This window comes from Dromiciops gliroides, chromosome 1 (assembly GCF_019393635.1).
Source record: "Dromiciops gliroides isolate mDroGli1 chromosome 1, mDroGli1.pri, whole genome shotgun sequence".
NCBI lineage: Eukaryota > Metazoa > Chordata > Mammalia > Microbiotheria > Microbiotheriidae > Dromiciops > Dromiciops gliroides.
Genome location: NC_057861.1, coordinates 45,052,549 through 45,076,637, shown reverse-complemented (window position 1 = coordinate 45,076,637; position 24,089 = coordinate 45,052,549). Strand labels below are relative to the sequence as shown.

The window sequence follows — 24,089 nt, the reverse complement described above, 5'->3', positions numbered from 1 at the left end:
AAGATAAGAACAGCTCTGCCCTCAAAGAGCTTACATTCTATAGGGGGAAAATCGCATTTGTACATATAAACGTACACAAAAATAAGAGCGAAACACATACAAAATAAATAAAAGATAATTGGGGGGTGGCGCATTAGCAGCTTAAGGGACCAGGAAAGGCCTCATGTACGAGATGATGTTTAAGCTGAACTTCAAAAGATATTAAGAAAACTTTAAAAAAGAAAGATATTAGTGCTAGAACATGCAACAGATTGAGTCCTGATCAGGAGACCCAAGGAAAAAAAAAAATCAGAATAAATCATTTTTCTAGCCCAGGTCAGCATGGCAAGATAAAGCCATCTGTAGACACTGGGGACAAAGTCTGGCCAGGATAGCTGTGCAGAACATTTTAGAACAGGGAGATATATGCCAGGACAAGTTCCAAATCAAAGAGGAGTTAAAAAACTGTGGAAGCTTCAGAGATCCAGACAAAACTGCACAGGGTATGGACTGGCAGATCTGCTGCTGACTCCCCAGTTCCAGATCACAGATCCAGAGCAGACCAAGGAAAGGATGTGAACTTAAGGGTGGCCTTCTACAGTGAGGATCAGCCACAGGTCCCAGACTGTGTACCAAGCAAGGAGCAAGCTTAGAAACAAGCATGCAGCTATATGGCTTAGACCCCAGAAGTAGAGCAGGGTTCCAGCTTCCATCTCAGTCTAAAGCCTGCAGCATAATAACCAGGGAAGGAATCCTAGAACAAAGGGAAACTTGCAGTTCTGTCACTGAATCGACAGAGCTTCCCAGCTGGCTGAGAATGGGTGAGTCCAGCAGCAATCTACTGGAACTCCAAACAGGGCAAGCCCATAGGCATGTTGCTCCGACCCAAACCCAGGTCATGAATTTTCAAAGCTCAGATCCCAGGGAGGGGGAAGGTTGGGGCAGGGGGGTGAGGGAAGTGTAACAGGGTGAAGTGATCATCAGATTTTGCCCTGGGTCAGACCACTTTAGAATAATGAAAGCTTGCTGGTCCCTTATATGCTGTACCCCAAGAAAGCCCCAACAGCACCAGCCCAGACATTCCTTCAAGAAGTGTGCAGAGTCTGGCCCTAACAAGTCTGGAGTCAGGAAGTAGGCTGAAAAAATGGGCACAAAAAAAATTCCATCATTAAAAGCTGTTGTGACCCTGGGCAAGTCACTTAACCCCAATTGCCTCACTAAAAAAAAAGAAAAATAGCTGTTGTGATGACAGGGATGCTCAAGACATAAAACTGGAAGAAAATTACTCCAAAATATCCACAAGCAAAGCCCAAAAGAAAATTACACCTTAGGAACTAATTCAAATACAATTCCTGGAAGCAAGAATTTATTTATTTATTTTTGTTTTTTGGTGAGGCAATTGGGGTTAAGTGACTTGCCCAGGGTCACACAGCTAGTAAGTGTCAAGTGTCTGAGGCTGGATTTGAACTCAGGTCCTCCTGACTCCAGGGCTGGTGCTCTATCCACTGTGCCACCTAGCTGCCCCTGGAAGCAAGAATTTAAAGCAAACAGGAGATTTTTAAAAAGAAGCAAAAAAATTAAGAGTCAAAAAGAAATTTATAACACTAGAGGAAAAAAACTAAAAGAAACGAACATTAAAAAAAAATAATAATTGAAAGGGAATTAATAGATTGTTACAAGATATATGAAACCTTGTCCATGCAACAAACTCCTTGAAAATTAGGATGAACCAAACAGAAGGTAATGACTTCTTGGGAGGACAAGAAATATCAAAACAAAGTCAAAGGACTGAAAAAGTAGAAGCAAATGTAAGGCATCTCATAGCAAAAACAGACAGAGAAAGATGCAGACCATAGAAAGTGTTAAGTGCTAAAATTCTAGCTAGTCTGTCTAAAATATCTAATGGGTGGTCGCCAATAAATTATAAGCTCTAGCAAGAATTAGACTTTTAAACATTTATTAAGGAGAATGAGAATTTGATAAAAAGAGAAGAAAAGGCCTACATTCATCTATCTATTAAAGGGAGAGCACATTTCTAGCTCCCTTCTCTGCCAGAGTCCTCAGGAAAAAGAGAGTGAGTCAGAGTGCCCAGCTCCCCCTTCTTCCTCCCACCAGCAAACGTCAATTCCTGACACCAAAGAAAAGACGCATGGTCTTGCCCTCAAAGACCTTCCTTTCATGGCGGGGCTTTTCTACAGTAAGTCTCCAGCAGGTGGCATCATTCCAATCGTTACAAAAGTTTCTTCAGTGACAAGGAAGATTGAGGTACACCCTCAGAAGAGGACAGCAACATCAGGGTTCCTACATCCAAAGTTTCCAAGAAAAATATGAATTGGTCTCAGGCCATAGAGGGACTCAAAAAAGACTCTGAAGATAAAGAGAGGTAGAGGAAAAAATGGAAAGAGAAATGAGAGTGATGCAAGAAAGTCATGAAAAAAAGTCATGAAAAACCAAATGGAAAAGCTCTCTGAAGAAAATAATTGCATAAGAATTAGGATTGAACAAATGGAAGCTAGTGACTTTATGAGAAAAACAAATGATTTGGAAAACAGAATGAGGAGAGAGAATTTAAGAATCATTGTACCTGAGTCATAACCAAAAAAGTAACCTGAACATCATACTTTAAGAAGAGCCCAGATCTTAGAATCAGAGGGCAAAGTGGAAGATAACAGTGAGGATCACACATGATTTAGTAACCACCACTATAAAGGAACAAAGGGCTGTGAAAACACTATTCTGGAAGGCAAAGGATTTTTACTTACACACACACACACACACACACACACACACACACACACACACACACACACATACACACACACACACCCGGGAATAACTCATCCAGTAAAACTAACTAAGTATAACGAGAAGACAGAACTCACTGGAAAAGACCCTGATGTTGGGAAAGATTGAAAGCAAAAGTAAAAGGGGATGGCAGAACCTGAGTTGTATAGTGTCATGGAAAAACAAACATGAGTTTGGACAGAGTTTGAGAGAAAGTGGAAGATAGAAGGGCCTGGCATGCTGTGGGACATGGAGTCACAAAGAGTCAAACATGACCAAACCCACAAAACTGAGTTAAAATCCTATGGGAGAAATATAGACCTTAATTAATACAGATACAGAGGACTTCCAAGCATTCTTTTTTTTTCTTTTTTTTTGCAGGACAATGAGGGTTAAGTGACTTGCCCAGGGTGACACAGCTAGTAAGTATCAAGTGTCTGAGGCCAAATTTGAACTCAGGTCCTCCTGAATAGGGTTGGTGCTTTATCCACTGCCCCCCAAGCATTCCTAATGAAAAGATCTGAGTTGTACTGAAACTTGAAGTACAAACAAAGCTGATTAAGAGAATCATAAAAAGGTAAAGATGAGGGAATAGTCATAATGAACTAAACAAGGATAAACTGTTTACTTCTCACACGGGAAGATGATACACGTGTCCCCTCAGTGCCCTATCATCAGAGGAGTGATTCTGCTCTATCTTGATGATCTTCAAAGAAGAATGGCAAGGGGATGGGACGGAGTGGAGGGTAGGAGTTGAAGGGAAGGATGGTAAGGAAGGGGAGAAGGACTTTTGCTGATTAAAAAAATAAAATTGTGGGGCAGCTAGATGGCGCAGTGGATAAAGCACCGGCCTTGGATTCAGGAGGACCTGAGTTCAAATCCAGCCTCAGACACTTGACACTTACTAGCTGTGTGACCCTGGGCAAGTCACTTAACCCCCATTGCCCAGCAAAAATAATAAAATAAAATAAAATTGTAATTTTAAAAACACTATCGACAAAAAGTAAGATTAAAACAACAAAGAAACAAAATTAAAAGGACAGCATGCAGAGTGACCAAAGATGTAAATGCAATATCACTAAAAGGAAGCTGGATTCTGAGCAACTGAAGGAAAAGTGCTGACACATCTTCCTTCTCTCAGCAGTAGGGTGTGTGGGTAAATACTCTGGAAGAATGTTGAATAGATTAGGGGTTTTTTGTTGTTTTTTGGTTTTTGTTTTGCAGGGCAATGGGGATTAAGTAACTTGCCCAGGGTCACACGGCTAGTAAGTGTCAAGTGTCTGAGGCTGGATTTGAACTCAGGTCCTCCTGGATCCAGGGCCAGTGCTTTATCCACTGCGCCACCTAGCTGCCCCTGTATAAATTGTTTTTCAAAAGAAAGAAATTAGGGATTCTAAGGAGCAGAGGTGAGGAAGCAGTGCATTTCAGGCATGGAGGACTAGAATGTTACATGTAAGAAACAGCAGGGGCAGCTAGGTGGTGCAGTGGATAAAGCACCGGCCCTGGATTCAGGACTCCCTGAGTTCAAATCTGGCCTCAGACACTTGACACTTAACAAGCTGTGTGACCCTGGGCAAGTCACTTAACCCTCATTGCCCTGCAAAAAAAAAAAGAAAGAAACAGCAGGATGGGCCCGTCTGGCTGGACATTGTAGAATTCCAGGGCTGCAAAGAAGACCTCTGAGGATGCCAACAAATCCAACTCATACCTCTCCAAAAAGCCTCTCTACAACATCTCAGTTAAGTAGTCATGAAGCCTTTGGGTGAAGATGTGCAGCAAGGAGGACCCGCCACCCCTTACAGCAACCGGTCTCACTGTCGGATAGTTCCATATCAGGAAGATTGTGTTTACAACTTGAACCTTCTCTGTAACAATGTTCCTAGTTCTGTCCCTGTGGGAGTCTACTGCCCTTCAAATATGGGAAGACAGCCATCCTCACCCACTAAGACAATGTACATAAAACATGTTCACCATCTATGCACAGAGTGCTATAAAAGCTGGGGCAGCTAGGTGGCGCAGTGGATAAAGCACTGGCCCTGGATTCAGGAGAACCTGAGTTCAAATCTGACCTCAGACATTTGATACTTACTAGCTGTGTGACCTTGGGCAAGTCACTTAACCCTCATTGCCCCACACCCCCCCCCCAAAAAAGTGTACTTACTACCACATGTAAACATAGTGCATACCTGGAAACAGTACTCACCCTGCTATAGAGCACATCTAACCAATAGTCCGCTACTTTGGCAACAGATGCATATACCTCCTCCAAGGTACTGCCCTTGAGGAACGCTTCAAACACTGACGACTGGAAGATTTTAATCAGCTGTAGCTCTCCACGCCTTTTGACCTCAAAGCCCTTTAGCTCAGCCAGGGAGCCATCTTCATTGAACACAGCATATCTGCAACAAATTGTGGGGAATCAGTTGGTGGACATGAACTTTAGCCTTCTCTTTTTTTTTACAGGTGGGTTACCGTGCCCCTCCCTGGCCTGCCTACTCTTCTTGAACCAATAGCATTTTTGTTCCCATAGGACCATGTTGCAGATGTACAGATAGTCCCATAACCATCCTCCACAGAAGTCCTATTCTGGATGTCTCATTCTGGCAAGGAAAAAACCCTGGGTTCTCAAAGGCTCTATAAGCTCTCACAGGTCCTATCAAGCTAGAAAGGCCTGGTGTTGGCTACTGTCTGAGGACCAGCTCCATTAAGCTCAAAGAGGCTCCTTACTGAGTTGGCTGAAGGGCAATGGATATTTTGGAAATGGCAGCTCTCAAAACTTAACTAACGGAGTTAGCAACAGAAAGGAACCTCAAAACCAGTAGCAAAAGCCCCTCCAAGAAATTATTCTTCACATTCAAAGTCTTTGGCCATCGATTCCATTGCTTTAGGAACTGGTAGAATTTCCTACTCTGTCCTGTTGGCTGATGGAAGTACTGGCTCCTCAACTTTAAGCCAGTCCATATATGCGAACCCCAACTGCAGAGACGGAATCCTACCTTTTCTTCAGTTTCTTCCCCTCCTCCTTGGAAGCTGGAAGAATCATAGCGAGGTACGGACCATCCACTTCAAAGAAGATGCTGTTTTCTGAGCGGGTGATGTAAGTGAGGGAAGTGGGCTCAGTGAGCTCTTGATATTGATCATTAGTGAAGCCTTCCTGTGGACCAACAAACAAAAATCTCTCTTCCATTCTACAGAGCTGAGATCCCCAGAGCTCTAGGTATTGCCCAAGTGGAAAGGGAATAATAAAATCCTTCGAAGGCCGCACTTATCCCCAATTACATGTAAAAATAATTTTTAGCATCCATTTTTGAAACTTTGTGCTCCAAATTCTCTTCCTCCCTCCCTCTCCACCCCATCCCCTTAAGAACACAAGCAATTCGGGGCAGCTAGGTGGCACAGTGGATAGAGCACTGGCCCTGGAGTCAGGAGTGCCTGGGTTCAAATCTGGCCTCAGGTGCTTAACACTTACTAGCTGTGTGACCCTGGGCAAGTCACTTAACCCCAACTGCCTCACTAAAAAAAAACAAAAACAAAAACAAAAAAAAGAATACAAGCAATTCAATCTAAGTTATATATGTGTAGTCATGCAAAAAATTTTCATGTTAGTCACTCTCTTTTCTTTCTCAAAGATCTGGGCATCCAGATCACAATCCAGCTATCTGCAGTTCTACTCTGCCCTTGAATCTCTCAAGCCCTTGTCCTCTGGCCTCAAGCTAACGCCACTCTCTGTGTTACTTCTACGGTCTTTCTTCTGCCACTCTCATGACTGTGCCACTGAGAGCCACTGGAGGAAGTCATGACCATGTTGACTTGGTCCACTATAAATTTGTTATTTAATCTCAACTTGGCTCTCATCACTGCATGATGATCCTCCATTATTCCCTGACTTACTCCCAGTCAGACTCCTTACAGGGACTATCACAAATCTTCTATCTTTAATGTCATCCCTCTTCATATATCTCAATCCGTTACTCTACCCACTACACCTTCTTTCTCCCTGAAGCAAAAATTCAAAAATCATTCCACTGACCTACAGTGAAAAGATTTTTGAAACTGTTTCTGCTTCCCCCTTTTACTGCTGGATATCATGACTGTTTATTATTAAGTTGTCAAATGTGTCAGAAAAGAGAAATGTTAGATTGATGTGGAATCATGTCAAATGAACTTGAGCCACAAAACAGCTTTGACTTCTCTGAGAGGAACTAAATACTAAGAGCAAATGATTTCCAATTTTATTTTTCTTTCTCTCATCTTGCATCTTCTACCTTAAGCATCTTCTAACTCCATGTCTCCTGCTTTCTGTTATACCACTCAGTAATAATGCTGATGCCTTCTGGGCTTCAATAACTCAATAAAGAGTCTATTTTTCATTGAAACACTAATGCATTATTGGTGGAGTTGTGAACTGATCCAACCATTCTGGAGAGCAATTTGTAACTATGCCCGAAGGTGTGTAATTTAAGATTCTAAATGTGGATTCTAATCTGTTCCCCCAGTTTGGGGGAAACGGACTAAAAATCACTGATAAAACGAGTTTAGGTTTTTAAGGGTTTATTGGAAAATAGAAAGAAAAAAGATTGAGAACAGAATTCTAACAGCCTGGCATTCCTATCTTTCCTCAAATTTCCTGTGAAGTCCTCTGCCGCCACCACCATCAAGTCAGGAAGCCCAAAAAAGCCAGCGCTCTCTGCGCAGGCTCCCTTTCCTCCTTCCTGTCTCCTCCCAGACCATAGGAGGCTCCTCAAGTTGATTGGCTGGTAGCCTTGATAGACAGCACCCATGAGCAAACGTCATTTCCTGATGCCAAGGAAAAGCCACAATGCCTCTGAGGCATTTTCCTCATGGTGGAGCTTTCCACAGCAAGTCTCCAGTAGGTGGCGTCATTCCAATAATTACAAAGGGCTATAAAACTGCATACTCTTTGATCCAGCAATACCACTATTAGGTCTATATCACAAAAAGAGCATAAAAAAGGGGAAAGGACCCACATGTACAAAAATATTTACAGCTGCTCTTTTTGTGGTGGCAAAGAATTGGAAATTGAAGGGATGCCCATCAATTGGAAATGGCTAAACAACTTATGGTATATAAATGTAATAGAATACTATTGTGCTGTAAGAAACGATAAGCAGGCAGATTTTGGAAAAACCTGGAAAGACTTAAGTGGACTGATGCTGAGTGAAGTGAGCAGAAGTATAAATGTCTTAAAGTATTTTCTGTGTGCCAAATAGAAAATAAAATTTCAATAAAATTAACATGGAAAAACAAAGAAATGGTCTGCATTTAGGTAATCTCTGATAGATACATTTAATTGTAATAATCAAGCTAAGCCCCAGGGAAAAGAAAATCTACCTCCTCAGAGAAAAAAGGAAGATGGGAGACTATGGGTATGGAATGCTGCATACACTGTCAGATGTGGCTAAATAATGGTTGGTTTTCCCAAATGGTTTTAAAAATCTTTGTTATAAGGGTCTCCTGGGTAGAACTTGTGTCACCTGAAACGGACTACTATGACAATTCAAGTTCTCTGAAGCAGTTTCCTCATCAGTACAATGGAGCTAAGAGTTGTAATATCTACTTCATGGCATTGTCACAAGGATCAAAGGAGATGATGTGTGTAAAGCACTTGGCTAATCTTGAAGCCTTATGTAAATATCGGCTATTCATAAGAAGGAATGGATGGGTCACAATCGTCAGGAGTGAAGGGAATCCTCACCCTCACAAACCCATGGGGTCCACCTAAACTTAAATGTATTCTTAGCTAACAGTTTAGCCAAGTGATTTCTTTCATTCCCTATTGCTTAAGTGTACTTCCCAATAAACTTATTTCTTCTTCTCCACTAACCACATCTTTTCCCCAGTTATCCAGGTCAATCTTGCTGTTTTTAATAATCAGATCCATTACTACTAGTCCAGGATCATCTCACTTGTCTCACCTAACAAAAAGTCAGTCAAGCACAATTATCTGCTGTTAGTCACTGCTTCCTTTTCTCACTTTTCTTCCCCACTTCAGATTCACCACTGATAATCTTGCACAAGAATGGTCAGTGTACAGGCTGGCTTTACAAATGGGATTGTATAGGGGCAGCTAGGTGGTGCAGTGGATGGAGCACTGGCCCTGGATTCAGGAGGTCCTGAGTTCAAATCCGGCCTCAGACACTTAACACTTACTAGCTGTGTGACCCTGGGCAAGTCACTTAACCCCAACTGCCCCACCAAAAAGACCCACAAAAACACACAAAAACAAATGGGACTGTGTAGTGTCAGAAGGTGAAAAAAGAAAGCACAATCTGTTTGAATGACAATCTAAGGGGCAGCTAGGTGGCGCAGTGGATAGAGCACTGGCCCTGGATTCAGGAGGACCTGAGTTCAAATCTGGCCTCAGACACTTGACACGTACTAGCTGTGTGACCCTAGGCAAGTCACTTAACCCCCATAGCACCCCCCCCAAAAGAATGACAATCTGCATGCATTTTTCACATGTGTGAAACACACATGTATGTATATATGATGTATGTATCATGTGTGCATATTCTGTATAGTTGAATGGGCAGATGATCCAGCTCATCCTCTTGGTCATTAGAAAAAGCAATCCTGCTAAGATTCCACCCTGACTCACCTTCACCATGATGTTTAACATAGCTCCAGGGTAGGAGATAGTCACCTTGGGCTTCTTTGCATTAGTTGACTTGATGACAAAATTTTCTGGGAAACTGTTAGGCAGGACACACCAAATCCCATCTGTGTCAAGCTCTAAAGGTCTCCTGTAAAGGAACGGCGAAGCAAAGACACATATACAATGCTGAGGTGGACTATAGGCCACCCTGATGAGGGCTGTCATGTACTTAGACCTAGAACACATGATCAGCATCAATGCCTGGTCAAAAAGGAATCAGTGAGGGGCAGCTAGGTGGAGCAGTGGATAAAGCACCGGCCCTGGATTCAGAAGGTCCTGAGTTCAAATCCGGCCTCAGACACTTAACACTTACTAGCTGTGTGACCCTGGGCAAGTCACTTAACCCCAATAGCCTCACCAAAAAAAAAAAAAGGAATCAGTGAGACTTTGTAAGGATGGATGGTATATGTCTGCCTTCTGCTTCCTGTGTTGTAGTAACCCCTGTTTCTATACAGTCACATCCCTGCAGATCTTACAATGAGCACCAATATTCCACTCTACCTTTATGCGTATCTTAGAATCACTGAGTTGGCAGGGGCCTTATAGTCCAACCTCCACCCACTATAAATATCTGACAAGGTATCAAAAGATTGTGAAGTGAAGAGAATGGGCAAAGAGGGAGCTCACAGGGAATGACCAAGGTCCTCAGGTGGGGAGAAAGCACGGGGGACTTGAAGAGGAGAGAAAGGTTGGAATAGCCGCTGTGTGTGGTGAAACATGGAACCACTTAGGAAAGAATAAAAGGGCTGCCTTGCTTCCCTGAAGACCCAGCTGCAGTTGGACGGCATGAATCAGTAATGTGCCCCAGCCCTACCACCTCTCAAACTCTATGGTTCTCTTCCTTTCCTAAACTTGAAAAATTTGTCTATATTTGCTACCTACAACTCCTTGCTGATGAGGTAATATTTGTAAAGGGCTTAGCACACTGCCAGTTACAGAGTAGACACCTAATAAAGGCTTATTCCATTCCCTCCTTCCCTCTGTCTCCTCGATATTGTCTCCTCTCTGGGTTTTCATGACATTACTCTCTCCTGGTTCACCTCTTAAGTGTCTGATCAGTCCCTGTCAGATTCCTCTGGTAGCTCCTCACTGACATCACAGCTCTCAACTATGAGTGTTCCCAAAGTTCTCTACTGGGTCCTCTTTTCTTCCTCTAGACTTCCTAGCTTAGTAACCTCATTGATTCCCATGGGTGTAGCTGGCATCTCTATGCAGATGACTCCCAGACCTAAATCTCCAGCCCCAATTACTTCCCAGAGCTTCTGTTTGGGATTATCACATGCCTGTTGGGCATTTCACCCTGGATGTCTCAGAGACATCTTTTTTTTTTTGTGAGGCAGTTGGGGTTAAGTGACTTGCCCAGGGTCACACAGCTAGTAAGTGTTAAGTGTCTGAGGCCGGATTTGAACTCAGGTACTCCTGACTCCAGGGCCGGTGCTCTATCCACTGTGCCATCTAGCTGCCCCCGTCTCAGAGACATCTTAAACTCAACATGTTTAAAACAGAATTTGTTTTCCTTCCCCATAAACTCTTCTCCTTTCTCAACTGTCCCCTTTCTGTCAAAGGTACCTCCATCTGTCTGGTGCCTGTCATCTGCAATCTTGGAGTCATCCTGGCTTCTTTGTTCTTCATCACCCATAGAGCCAATCAGCTACAAATCTTATACAACAGCTCCCCACATGATTGCCATTGCTCTCCCCACTTCAGCTCTCTCACCACATCTCTTCATCCTCCACAGGACTGCCAGAGTAATTACCCATAAATGCAGAGCTGACCACGTGACCCCCATTCAACAACCCCTATTACCTCGGATCAAATGTAAGCCCCTGTGTTTAGCCTGTAAAGCCCCACATACCTAGCTGCAATCAATCCACCTTTCCAGCCTCCATGGACATTATTCCCCTCTCTGTCACTCTGCAAAATAGTCAAACTGAGCTTTGCATTGGCTGTCCCCGAAGAGACCTGAAATACACTCCCTCCTCACTTCTCTTTCTTTCTGTTTTTTGTTTAATAATAAATATTTTTATCTATAGTTTTGAATACCAAATTTTATCCCTCCTTCCTTTCCCTAGGCCCTAAGCAATCAGATGTGGGTTATACATGTGCAATTATGTAAAACGTTACCATATTAGTCATTTTGCATAAGAAAATTTGAATATAAGAAAAAAATGAAAGAAAGTGAAAAATAGCATGCTTCATTCTGTTCCATCAGTATCAGTTCTTTCTTTGTCGATGGATAGTATGCTTTATCATTAGTCCTTTGGGATTGTCTTAGATCATTGTATTGCTAAGAATAGTCAAGTCCTTCATCAAACCATATTGCTGTCATTGTAAAAATGTTCTCTTGATTCTACTTACTTCATCATACATCAGTTCATACAAGTCTTTTGAGGCCTTTCTAAAATCATCCTGCTTGTCATTTCTCATAGCACAATAATGTTCCATCACTGTCATATACTACAGTTGTTTAGTCATTCACCAATTGATGGGCATTCCTTTGATTTCCAATTCTTAGCCACCCCAAAAAGAGCTGCTATAAATATTTTTGTATATTTGGGAATGTTTTGGGGATATAAACCTAGCAGTGGTATTGCTGAATCAAATATGTACAGCTCTATAGCCCTTTGGGTATAGTTCCAAATTGCTCTGCAGAATGGTTGGATCTTTTCACAACTCCAACAGTGAATTAGCATCCCAGTTTTCCCACATCTCCTCCAACATCCAATATTTTCCTTTTTTGGTATATTTGTCACTCTGACAGGTGTCCAGAGGACCAAACCAAGACCAGTGGGCAGATGTTATGAGATCTGAGCTGTACATGAAGGGCTTCCTTAGACAGGAGGCACAAGAGCCCATGGGAGGTACCTGAACTGAATGCTGCTTGAGGATCCCATATGAGAGATTTGCATCAGGTTTGGGAGGTGACCATTCATTACTCTTCAGGGCCCCCTTGACCCTAAGACTCGTATGACCCTCAGGAAAATTCTATGAACCTTTATAATGAACCTTATAGTGTGAGAGCATCCATTAGCTCCCCATTCAATCTGTCCTCCTCAGGCCTTCCACTTGTCCACCTTCCCAGTCCCTCCAAATATTTCCTCATGTTCCCCAGGGGCTGATCCATGGAATCTGCCTTTGACACTCACCCAATCTGCTCAATCAGCTCCCGGGCCTGTGTGATGATATTGGCTCCTGTGAAGCAGACAATTCCTGCCATCTCCATGGAATACCATCGAGCCCTGAAAGTGGACAACCCAACAGCTATATGAGGTACGAAGGTCACTAGGCAGGAGGGCTACATTTGCTGGAGCTGTGACCCCAAGGGCAGTCAAAAGAGTGAAAAAGAATCTGGGAGGGGAAACCAGACAACAATCTTCCAGCAATGGGCAGAAAAGGCAAGACTCTGATCCTAGGCAATAACCACCACTCCTCTCCCTTGAGGTTCACGACTGCCTCACGTGGTAGGAGGAGAATCCAGGGGTACAACTTCAGGGAAAGTAGATGGTTCTTTGAGGTCTCTGTGGATAGAGGTGCCACCAGAAAAGAGAGCCTTTCCTTCTTGCTCTCCTGTGGTTGTCTCTAGGTGCCAAACTATCATCACCTTCCTGCCTCCCTATCTCTGTGGATGACCCCATCATCCTGCCAGTCACCCACACTCAAAACCTGCGTCATCTCTCTCCTTAATCCAATCACTTGCCAAGCCCTGTAGGTTCCAGATACACAGTATCCCCAGCAACCATTCCATGTATGACATTCCTCCTTCCCAGGGCCCTTTTTCCATCCTAGTGACCCCTCCAGGACCACCGTTTTAGGAATGACCCCGGCCATGCTTCACCTCACTCCCTCCTGGACTTCCTCCAGAATCCTCCTTCTCTTCTGCGGCTACACTGCTCCCCCCCAGCCCTGGGCCTCCGTTTGTGTACTGCCTTCCCCATCAGGATGCAGGCTCCCTACGGAGAGGCACTGTCTGCCTCCTGTATTTGCAGCCCTAGTACATGGCACATTATCTGTCACAGAATCACTTAATAAACCCTCTAACTGTATTTGCAACCACTCTGGTTGAGGGTGGTGGGTCTCAGTTGTCATTTATGACCTCATCCTTCAATGATTACAATCAATAGTTTCCCTTTCTCCAACAATCCTCCTTAATGATAAGCCTTCCTAGCCACCCCTCCCAAATCGTTCTTACTAAGGAATAGCTGTAATCACAGAAGGCAGTGTGGTGGCACTGTCACTACACTCAAGTTCTAATCCCAGCTCTGTCACTTACTACTTCATCGGGGCAGCTTACAACCTCTCCAGGGCCCACTTTCCTTGTCTGTTAAATGAGGGAGCTGGAATAGCTGCTCTCAGGCCCTTTAGAATGCTAAATTATGAGCCTGTGATACCTGCCTCTCGAGGCTGCTGGGAGGCTCCAACAAGGTGATACATGTCATGCACACAGACCTTGAAGTGCTCCATGTAGGTTGTTACTCTTAGTATCCTGTCTCCCCTGGTGCAGAAATCCTGCTGGCTCCCCAAACCCTCCCAAGTTCCAGCCAAACTAGACTACCTGCCATCTCCCAGAGTTCTGAGCTTTTCCTTGACACAACTGGCTCATTCTGGAATGTTCTCCTCCCCATTTCTGCCTCTGGGAATCCAGGTTCCACTCCAGTTCCACCTTCTCCAGGAAGCCTTCCTTCCTTTCTCCAAGCCAGACGTCATCCCTCTTTGCTCTGAGTTCCCTCTGCACATGTAGTTCACAGATGTCATGAGGTTATCAGCTATGAGACATGGAGCCCAAGGACAAGGGGACAGGGAACTCTGTCAGCTGTACCTACATACCCTTTGCGCATCACATAGCCATAGAAAGAGTTGAGGATACACTTGTGAGCCAGCTGCAAGGAATCGTACAAGATCTCCATGTTCTTACATCGCTTGACTTCAGCAGCATCTCCCATCTCCATGGCAGCCGACAGCTTCTTCTTCCACACCTGAGTCAAGCACAGACAAAAGTCACCTCTAAAAAGCCTTTCCCTTTGAGATCAATCAATCCATAAGCCACAAGACAGTCACTGAAAAGTGGAAAATAAAAGGAAAATGCTTCATTCTCATTTCCATGTCTTGTCAAATTAAGTAATCCCCTACAGTAGTAGTTATACCGCATTTGTCCAGAAGCCAGACTTTGGTAGAGTCCCAAACCTGGTAATTGATGGGAAAAGTTCTATACCTATAATGGTCCTAAAGCTTCAGCCTGAAAGTCCCTCCATGTCCTGGGAGCCTGGCTGTTACTCAGAGACTTCCTGAAGGCTTTTTTCTAAAATAAAGGTATTATTATACCTCGTACATCTGGTTTCCTAGTTCAATTCTAATTAAAAGCAAACAAGGGGCAGCTAGGTGGCGCAGTGGATAAAGCACCGGCCCTGGATTCAGGAGGACCTGAGTTCAAATCTGGCCTCAGACACTTGACACTTACTAGCTGTGTGACCTTGGGCAAGTCACTTAACCCTCATTGCCCCACCAAAAAACAAACAAACAAAAAAAGCAAACCAGAAATAAATGAGGGGGCTGTTGCTAAAAAGGCAGATACCAAATCCCTTACTACAGAGTCAAATCCTGGATGTGCATAAAGACACCATGAAATCATCAAGAAAAGGTGACGCCCTGTTCAACCTCCACATGTTCCTTTGCGGTAATGGACTTTGGTGTCTGTCTGCCTTTTAGCTCTGCCCCTACCACTGTGCTGAGCCCTTCAGTCTTTCAGAAACATACTGTCTACTTCTTTGCCTTAAATGGAGGAAGAAAACAACACATTTTAGAGAGATTTTTATCAAAAATGCTTACAATTAACATAGTTTTACTGTCTGAAGGGCTCTGCTTTAGAAAATCTGCTTAATGAAGTGAACACGGTACTCCTGGAGCATCCTAGTTAAATTAGGTGTTCCTGGGGACTACCATAGATCCGATTTGCTAACCGATTATGTTAAACACATAAAAAGGAGAAGCACTCAACTCTAAGAGCTCTGCATCAGCACCTCAGGATAATAATAATAATGGTGGGGGTGGTGATGATGAAAATAGCTAACATAGGCAGTGTCCATGATGTGCTGCCAGGAATGGTGCTAAGTGCTTTACACATATCCTATTTATCTTCACAACAACCCTGGGAGGTAGATTCTATTATTATCTCCATGATTACAGATGAGAAAACTGAGGCAAACAAAGGATATGTGAATAAAATTCTCTCTCTCTCTCTCTAGAGGAGATCGAAAACATTTGACCTGCACAGGAAGAAGCCCTTACTGAGACAGGTTCACATCATACCATTGATTGGTTCTTCACTTCTCAGAGCCCAAGGAACTGAAGGTCACTGTCCTTCTGTGTGTAGCCCAGGATGGGCCCATCAAAACTGATGGAGCCCAATCAGTGAGACAAACCAGTTATCAGGACAGAAGGGGAGAGGGGTAAGGAGGAGAGCCATTTCAGAAATGGAACTCAGCCAAGACCTCTCCCAATATTGTGTCTCTCCAGGGCCTCCAGGCAGGCCCTGACCTCTGTACCTTATGTAGACCTTTGAACTCATAGCGTCGGTCTCGGAAAGCTCTGACTGTGTCTACGTAGAAGGAGTTTTCCCGCTGGCAGATGGTGGTGAGGCGCTCTTCCACCTTAGTGATGTGGATCTTCTTGTAAGCTTTCCGACAGTAATCTGTACCACAATGAAAATACAGGACAATCAGTGAGACAGATGTCTCAGGCCTCCTTGGCAGGCCACAGAATCCTATGGTGAGAAGGGACCATCTACCCCAGCAGAATCTGAACAGGATTCTCCCAAAAGATGAAATGACTGGGGTGAAAGGTGATTGTTGAGATTATAACACTAGAGAGAGACCACAGCAGGGCACAAATAGGACATGTCACAGCCATACAAAGAAAGTCTAGTCCTACAGCAATATCAATTGTACATGCACACACTCAGGGTGATCGAAGAAAGGAGGGAGGATGCACCTGGACAAGTGTAGTTTAATTAGAAGCCTTTGTAACATATTAAGAGTGTTTCCCACGCAGGAAACCTGCTGTTTGGAGGGTCACTGCCAAATCACTCACCTGCCAGTCGTTTCTTCTCATATTTAGCCTGCTCTTCTCGGGACAGCTCATGAAACGCCCGGGCTGGTTTGTCTGGAAACAATGGGGGGAACTTCTCTGACTCCAGCTGCTGCTGAATACGATGATACTCACTGCGGCTGGCCGGCACTAGCAAGAGGATGAAGGCAAAATAGGTCAGAGGACAGGAGTCCTTTACAAAGCAGCTGTTTCTAAACTGAGCAGCTGTCTGTCCAATGAAGAGAACAATGACTAGTGCTTACTGAACTCTCCCCTCCACTGCCAAGTCATCTTTCGCTGACAGTTAGCACCTGGTTTGTTAAAGTCACAGGCAGCACAAGTGGCTTCATTCACCATGGCTGAAGGCTAGAGAATAAAAAGAGACACAGACAGAATGAAAGCTTTGACTAAACAAACTCCCAGCAGTTCAGATAAGAGAAGCTCGTCCTTACCTGCAACCTGTTAGTAAGGATAATGTTGGGGTACATGGCACCCACATCCAGGTGGTATATGAGAGGACACTCAATTCGATTGGGCACATCCTTAAGGGAGGTCAGTTTATTCTTAATTTCATCACACACCTACAGAAGAAGGAAAAAGAAATAGAAATTGGAAACCGAAGCAGAAAGACAGCTGTATTTAAGAAACCCAAACTCAGGCACAAGTTATGCTCTCATGCTCCTTAGCTAAACAAATTAACACAACTCAAAAGAACATTTACATGAAACCAAATATCTGCAAGGACCAGTGGTCAATATCAGTGTCACAGAAAGAGATGACAGCCTGTGTGTTCAAGGAGCATGCAGTCTAATGGGAGGAACAGACAAGTACACCAATAACTGATCCAAGTGAGAATGTGGTAAATGTAAGGAAAAGCCCTAGCAGAGTATGATGGATTACATGAATTAAAAAGGGTTTGCACAAACAAAACAAATGCAGCCAAAATTAAAAGAAAAACAAATGGAAAAAATTTTATAGCAGATTTCTTTGATCAAGGTCTCATTTCTCAGACATATAGGGAGCTAGACCTAATTTATAAAAATACAAGTCATGCTCCAATTGAGAAATGATCAAAGGATAAAAACAGGCAGTTTTCAGAGCTATCAAAGCAATCAACAGTCACAGGAAAAATGTTCTAGGTCACTGCTGATGAGAGAAATACAAATTAAAACAATTCTGAGATACCGCCTCACACCTATTAGATTGGCTAACATGACAGAAAAGGAAACCGACAAATGCTGGAGAAGATATGGTGAAATTGGGATACTAATGCACTGTTGGTGGAGTTGTAAACTCCATCTATGTCCAAAGGGCTACAAAATTGTGTTTACCCTTTGACTCAGCAATACCACTACTAAGTCTGTATCCCAAAGAGATCAAAGAGAAGAGGAAAGGGCCTATTTGTACAAAAATAATGACAGCAGCTCTTTTTACGGTGACAAAGAATTGGAAATCAAGTAGATGCCCATCGATTAGGAATGGCTGAACAAGTTGTGGTATATGACTGTGATGGAATACTATTGAAATATAAGAAATAACGAGCAGGATGGTTTTAAAAAGCTGGTAATTCTTAAATGAACTGATGCAGAGTAAAGTGAGCAGAACCAGGAGAACACTGTACACAGTAACAGCAATATTGTAAGGATGATCAACTGTGAAAGACTTAGCTCCTCTAATCAAGACAATGATCCAAGACAATTCCAAAGGACCCATGATGAAAAATGCTATCTACCTCTACAGAGATAGCAATTGATCCGCCCAGGCCAGCGCCCTGGAGAGGACACTCCAATTACTCCTCATGGGGCAGATACAACATGGGATGCAGCAGTTACCAGTTATAAGTCACTCAGGAGCTGTGGCTCCCGTATTGGACTGCACAGCCACACTGTGGCCTGTGGCTCTTCAAGGCGCTGATCCATGGTCGTCCGCGACTGATGGAGGCCTACACACCTCTACAGAGAGAACTGATGAACTCTGAATGCAAATTGAAGCTACTTTTTTTTTTACTTTATGTTTGTTTTTTATGTGTGTTTTCTTTTGCAACATGGCTAACATGGAAATGTTTTGCATATTACACTTCACATGTGTAATCGATATATTGTTTTACTTCTCAATGGCAGGAAAGAAGGAGTGAATTTGGAACCCAAAATTTTAAAAAGTGAATGTTAATTTTTTTATATGTAATTGATAAACATTTAATAAAATAAAAATGTTTTAAAAATAAAAAATAAAAAAATAAAAAGAAGATTGCGATGGAAAATTTGAAGAGGCAGATTCTTTTTCAATTCAGGAGAAGGTTTGATGTCAGGGAAGGCTTTGTCAGGGAGAAGATTCGACAAAGAGAAATGGAGACACAGGACTACACTATAAACAACAGCATAGAGACAGAGAAGGCAAGATAGGAAGAAGGGAAGATTAGTGCAATTTAGGAGAGTAGTTTGAGATAAGGATGGAAAAGTCAGCTAGAGCCATACTAAGAAGAGTCTTGAATTGTAAAAGCAAGAGTTTATACCTTTTCTTTAAGTATAAGCAATGAGAAACCTACTGACACCTCCATGTGAACAGAATGATATATTACAATACTAACGGGACTGTAGGAAAACAGGCATAATAATACACTATTGATACAGCTAGGAACTAGCCCACCTGTTCTGGAAAATAATCTGGAATTATACTTTAAAAAGTAACTAAACTATACATACCCTTTGACTTATAAATACTACTATTAGGTGTATATCTCAAGAATGTTAAAGACAGGAGGAAAAAGTCCCATATATGTACAAATATTTATAGCAACACTTTTTATTGTAACAAAGAACTGTAAGGAAAATGCATCCCCATCAATTGGGGAATGGCTCAACAAATTACAGAACAAGGACCTAATGATAGTATTACTTACTACTCTATAAAAAATGACCAAGAAACTTGGGCAGATTTGTATGAACTGATGCAGAGCAATAGAAACAAAACCAAGAGAACCTACACAATGACCAAAATAATGTCAAGAAAATATGACCCTCATCTCTTAGCTAAGAAGTGATAGACCACAGAAAAAGATGTACATTTTCAGATGTGACCAATGGGACTAATTTTGCTTGACTTGTTATTTGTTACAAATTGGGGAAGTCACTGGAATGAGATAGATGGGGATGTGAAAAAAGAAGTGAAGATCAATAAGACATAGTTTTAAATTGTACAGAAAGAAGATTGTTTCTGCAGCATAAAGGATGGATTAAAGAAGGACAGATGGGGAGCAGAAAGACCAGTTAGAAGCCCATTAAACAGTCACGGTAAGAATATCCTTTGGTTGGAATTTACTCCAAGAAGAAATAGTAGGGGCTAAAAAGAAGGATCTCATCTAATTTCAATCTTCCCCAAGTTTCCATTGGAAGACAGTGTTTATAAATTTCATAAAAGAAGGAAAAAGCAAGTCCAAGGAGGATGGAAAGTAAGTAAGAAGCCAAACACAGGCATTGAGAGTATAATGAAACAATGAATATCTGGACATACACCAGGAGCTAAATGGTCAAAGCACATTATTTCAGAACTTTCTCTGGCCTCCCTCCTCTTGTTCTCCCAAAGGACCCTAGGCTGTTACCTCTTGGAAGTTGGTAACCTGCTCAATGGGCACATTCTCTTCTTCTTCAATAGCATGGCGCATGGTTTTCTCCACACGTTGCAGCAAAAAGTCAAAGGCTGTAGGATTCTAGCAGAAGAGACAAAGTGACATGAAAAAAGGAAGAACTGTTACTGCACTGACCCTAAGCTCCTACCTATGTCAAACTGCTTACCTGAACCAGCTTTTTTTTTTTTTTTGGAGGGGCAATAGGGGTTAAGTGACTTGCCCAGAGTCACACAGCTAGTGTCAAGTGTCTGAGGCCGGATTTGAACTCAGGTACTCCTGAATCCAGGGCCAGTGCTTTATCCACTGCGCTACCTAGCTGCCCCCATGAACCAGCTTTTTAAGACCAACTCATGTTATCTGCATTCTTTGGAGCTATGTCTCCTGACACAAGGACAAATGAATTAGCCTAAACTTTGCACCACAGGCTCCATACACACAACATAATTTGGAAGAGCTCTTTAAAAACTCCACACAGCAACTAGAAAATATGCCTTAATGTGTATGGAGTGCCAAAGCTATCAGCTACTTTTTTTTTTTTGCCCAGAAAATTATTTGAATTGTAATTGATACAATGCTATTGACAGGGGCAGCTAGGTGGCGCAATGGATAGAGCACCGGTCCTGGAGTCAGGAGGACCTGAGTTCAAATCCGGCCTCAGACACTTGCTTGACACTTACTAGCTGTGTGACCCATGGCAAGTCATTTAACCCCAATTGCCTCACCAAAAAACAAACAAACAAAGAAACAAACAATGCTACTGACAGGACAGAAAGCAATGCTCACATGTAGAATACTTTTTTGGGGGGTGAGGCAATTGGGGTTAAATGACTTGCCCAGGGTCACACAGCTAGTAAGTGTCAAGTGTCTGAGGCCAGATTTGAACTCAGGTTCTCCTGACTCCAGGGCCAGTGTTCTTTTCACTGTGCCACCTAATTGCCCTCATGTAGAATATTTTTACAAAATTATAAACATTTTAAAATATAAAATTAAATGTTTCAAGGTCAATACAAAATGCTTTTAAAGCTATGAATACCTCTCAATAATATTAAAAGTACATTTTTATAACAATCATACATCAATTTTATATATATCGTAATGATATTTAAATTTAATACAAGTATATTTTCTCAAAATGGCAATATCATTTTGATATTTGTTTTTGCTTAGATTCTAGATTTTTATACCCCCACTACATCTAAACTAGAAACATCTAAGTTCATGCTTTATTTATTTTTTTTTTCACCTATGTTTTCATGAGAGTGAGGAACTTTCAGAGTGGAAATACCCCCTACTGATGCAGATTTATAATTTGTCTAATTGCCTTGTACATTTCCCTTAGAGTATTAAGAGGCTGTTATTTGTTTGCCAAGGCAATATTTGAACCCAGGTATTCTTGACTCTAATGTTAGAAGCTCTGTAGCCCCTGACATAGACTGTGTCTACCTCTATGCTTGGTAAATATATGTTAAGTATTCAGTAAAATATTGCATTACACATAATTATAAAATTTTATGGAATTTTAGTTATTGATGACTAATATTTATATAGCATTTCAAAGTATTCGAGAACTTTATCTCATGATCTCATTTGAAGTTCAGAGTAATCTGCTATCAGGCACTTTTACAAATGGCCTATGGAAGCAATCTCCTCATGTTACAGTCATCTTGCTACCATGAGACCATGAACATCTTGAGAACAGACTGTTATTGCCTTTCAGCGCATCCCCAGTGATTAGCACAGTGCCTGGCACATGTCAGGCAATAAATGCTTGTTCATTTCATCTGGAATCCCTTGCTGATCCCCAGGGAGGCACCAACAAGGAAGGGTACTGCAGCAAAAGGGTCTGAACAAATGCCACCCTAGGCAGGAAGGGCCTTAGAATGCAAATAGAGGACAGGGATGATGAGGGAAGAGCTGCTATCTGCTTTGGCTTATTCTAGCTCTTGCCAATCACAAGGCAGGGACATGGATGTCCATATTCCCAAAGCAGCCAAGCAGGAAGCAAAAAGAGCAGGAAAGAGTTGTACCATTTTAAATCGGCAGGGGATGTCGCTGCGGAAGACGCCTGATTCCAGTGCCTCCACGTGGCCCCCAACATATGTCTCTGAGTCCAATACATGGCCATCTTCAGTCATCTTGTTGAACTCCTGCTCTTGCTTGTTAGGAAAAACGATGTTGGCATGGAAAGCCTGGACCATCAGCAAGGCTTCACACAAGGTCCCTGAACCCTTCCGAAGGACCTGCAGGGGGAAAACCAAAAGCCTTGAGAATGGCAATGTCTCACAAGCCACCAAACCTGCTTCCAATCCAGCCCCTGGAGTCATCATTGACCAGAAAGGGCCTGCCTTCCTCGTCACCACAAGCAACAGCTGCATGACCGACTGCCACCAACAGGCAGATGTGCACAAAAACCCTATGAGTAGCAGTACCCCTCAGGCCAGTGATACCAAAATAGAAACCTGAGGCCACTAAATCTATATTCCTTATGAAGGAAACTTTAGTGGGCCACATATTAACACTATGTTTTACTACATTTTTATGTATTTTGTTAAATGTTTCTCGATTACATTTTTATCTGGTTCAGGTCACACTTAGGAGTGTTTGATCCACAACAGGTCTGTGAGCCACATGTTTGATACCTCTGCCCCACACCACTGGTCCTCCTTCAAGCCTAGGCCTAACAGCCTTCATCCCTGAGGAGGTGGCCCCTGTGGGGAAGGCGCCAGCTGTCCTCACCGAGTGCCAACCAAATGGTACTCACAGGTAGGCATGCCTGGCCTGGCTGACACAGCTGGACCACCTGAAGAAGAGACAGGAGGCAGCACATGCCAGGCAAGACCAACTACCCCTGCACCTCAACCACCATCTCCCCTCAGATCTGGATGGAGACAGCCCAGGATCCAGAAAGCAAGAGTCTTGAGGATAGCAACACTTCCAGCTTAGTGCTTCCAACGATCCTCCTGGGAAGCAGCCCCGTGAGGAGATGCAGACTGGCCCTGCTCCTGCAAGTGCTACAGCGACTGAAGTCCCAGATAAGAAAGTTCTTGTCACCCATGTCCTTACACTGTTCAGAGAGTTCATCACCAGAAACGGACACAGTTTTACCACTGTAAAATGGTAAAATGCTGCTATTAAAGCAACATTCCCTTCTGCTTTGCTGCTGCACCCTAAGGACCATGGAACTTTTCCATCTGACTTGCAGCTGAAACCTTGCTGATGTGGTGTCTCCCCCATCAGAATGTGAGCTCCCAGAAAGCAGGCTGGACTCCCTTACTTCTCCCTGTGCCTCCCCAGAGCTTAGCATAGTGCTCTCACATAGGTGCTTTATTCATTGATTCACTCATGTCATTACAGCCTCTAGATTCTCTTTTCATTTGTTAGGATCTCTGTTGCCCTGGACAGGAGACGACATTCACTGAAGGAACTTAGTGATACCTACATTCTCTTTTTTCTTTTCTTTTTTTTTTTTTTGCAGGGCAATGAGGGTTAAGTGATTTGCCCAGGGTCACACAGCTAGTGTCAAGTGTCTGAGGCTGGATTTGAACTCAGGTCCTCCTGAATCCAATGCCAGTGCTTTATCCACTGGATACCTACATTCTCAAGCGACTCCTATTGCATCACTCCAGCCTTGTCCATTAGGAAGCCCTCTCTCTTGTCTGGCACAGAAGCCTCCCTGGATGTCCCTAACAGAGATACCCCACACCAATTAGGGCAAAGGTTACACTGACCTCATCTGGCTCCATGGGGATAATGGTGCACAAAGCAAAGATGAAGGGATGGACATACTTCATATACATGTAGTAAGTAGCAACAGCATCTGATACTGAATATGTCGCTAGTGTCTGGAAGAGAAGTGAAAAAACACAAATTAAGTGTGCTTATATAGAGCAGCAAACCCAAAGAAAATCTACAGTGTTGGTGAACACCCAGCAATGTCGGAGGAGG

The 24,089-nt window shown here is 42.9% G+C and overlaps 1 protein-coding gene across 1 annotated transcript in view; it reads right to left on the bottom strand.

Moving 5' to 3' along the window:
- Positions 1-24,089, bottom strand: part of POLE (DNA polymerase epsilon, catalytic subunit) — a 76,244-nt gene that overhangs the window by 31,820 nt on the left and 20,335 nt on the right. Inside the window, exons 14-25 of the mRNA XM_043979360.1 lie at positions 23,873-23,986; positions 22,172-22,384; positions 20,118-20,225; positions 16,972-17,100; positions 16,783-16,885; positions 16,523-16,669; positions 15,979-16,124; positions 14,264-14,412; positions 12,586-12,678; positions 9,383-9,527; positions 5,760-5,917; positions 4,967-5,162 (exon numbers count right to left, since the gene is read on the bottom strand). Of these exons, the coding sequence (XP_043835295.1) occupies positions 4,967-5,162; positions 5,760-5,917; positions 9,383-9,527; positions 12,586-12,678; positions 14,264-14,412; positions 15,979-16,124; positions 16,523-16,669; positions 16,783-16,885; positions 16,972-17,100; positions 20,118-20,225; positions 22,172-22,384; positions 23,873-23,986 (1,701 nt within the window). The remainder of the gene's footprint in view (positions 1-4,966; positions 5,163-5,759; positions 5,918-9,382; positions 9,528-12,585; positions 12,679-14,263; positions 14,413-15,978; positions 16,125-16,522; positions 16,670-16,782; positions 16,886-16,971; positions 17,101-20,117; positions 20,226-22,171; positions 22,385-23,872; positions 23,987-24,089) is intronic.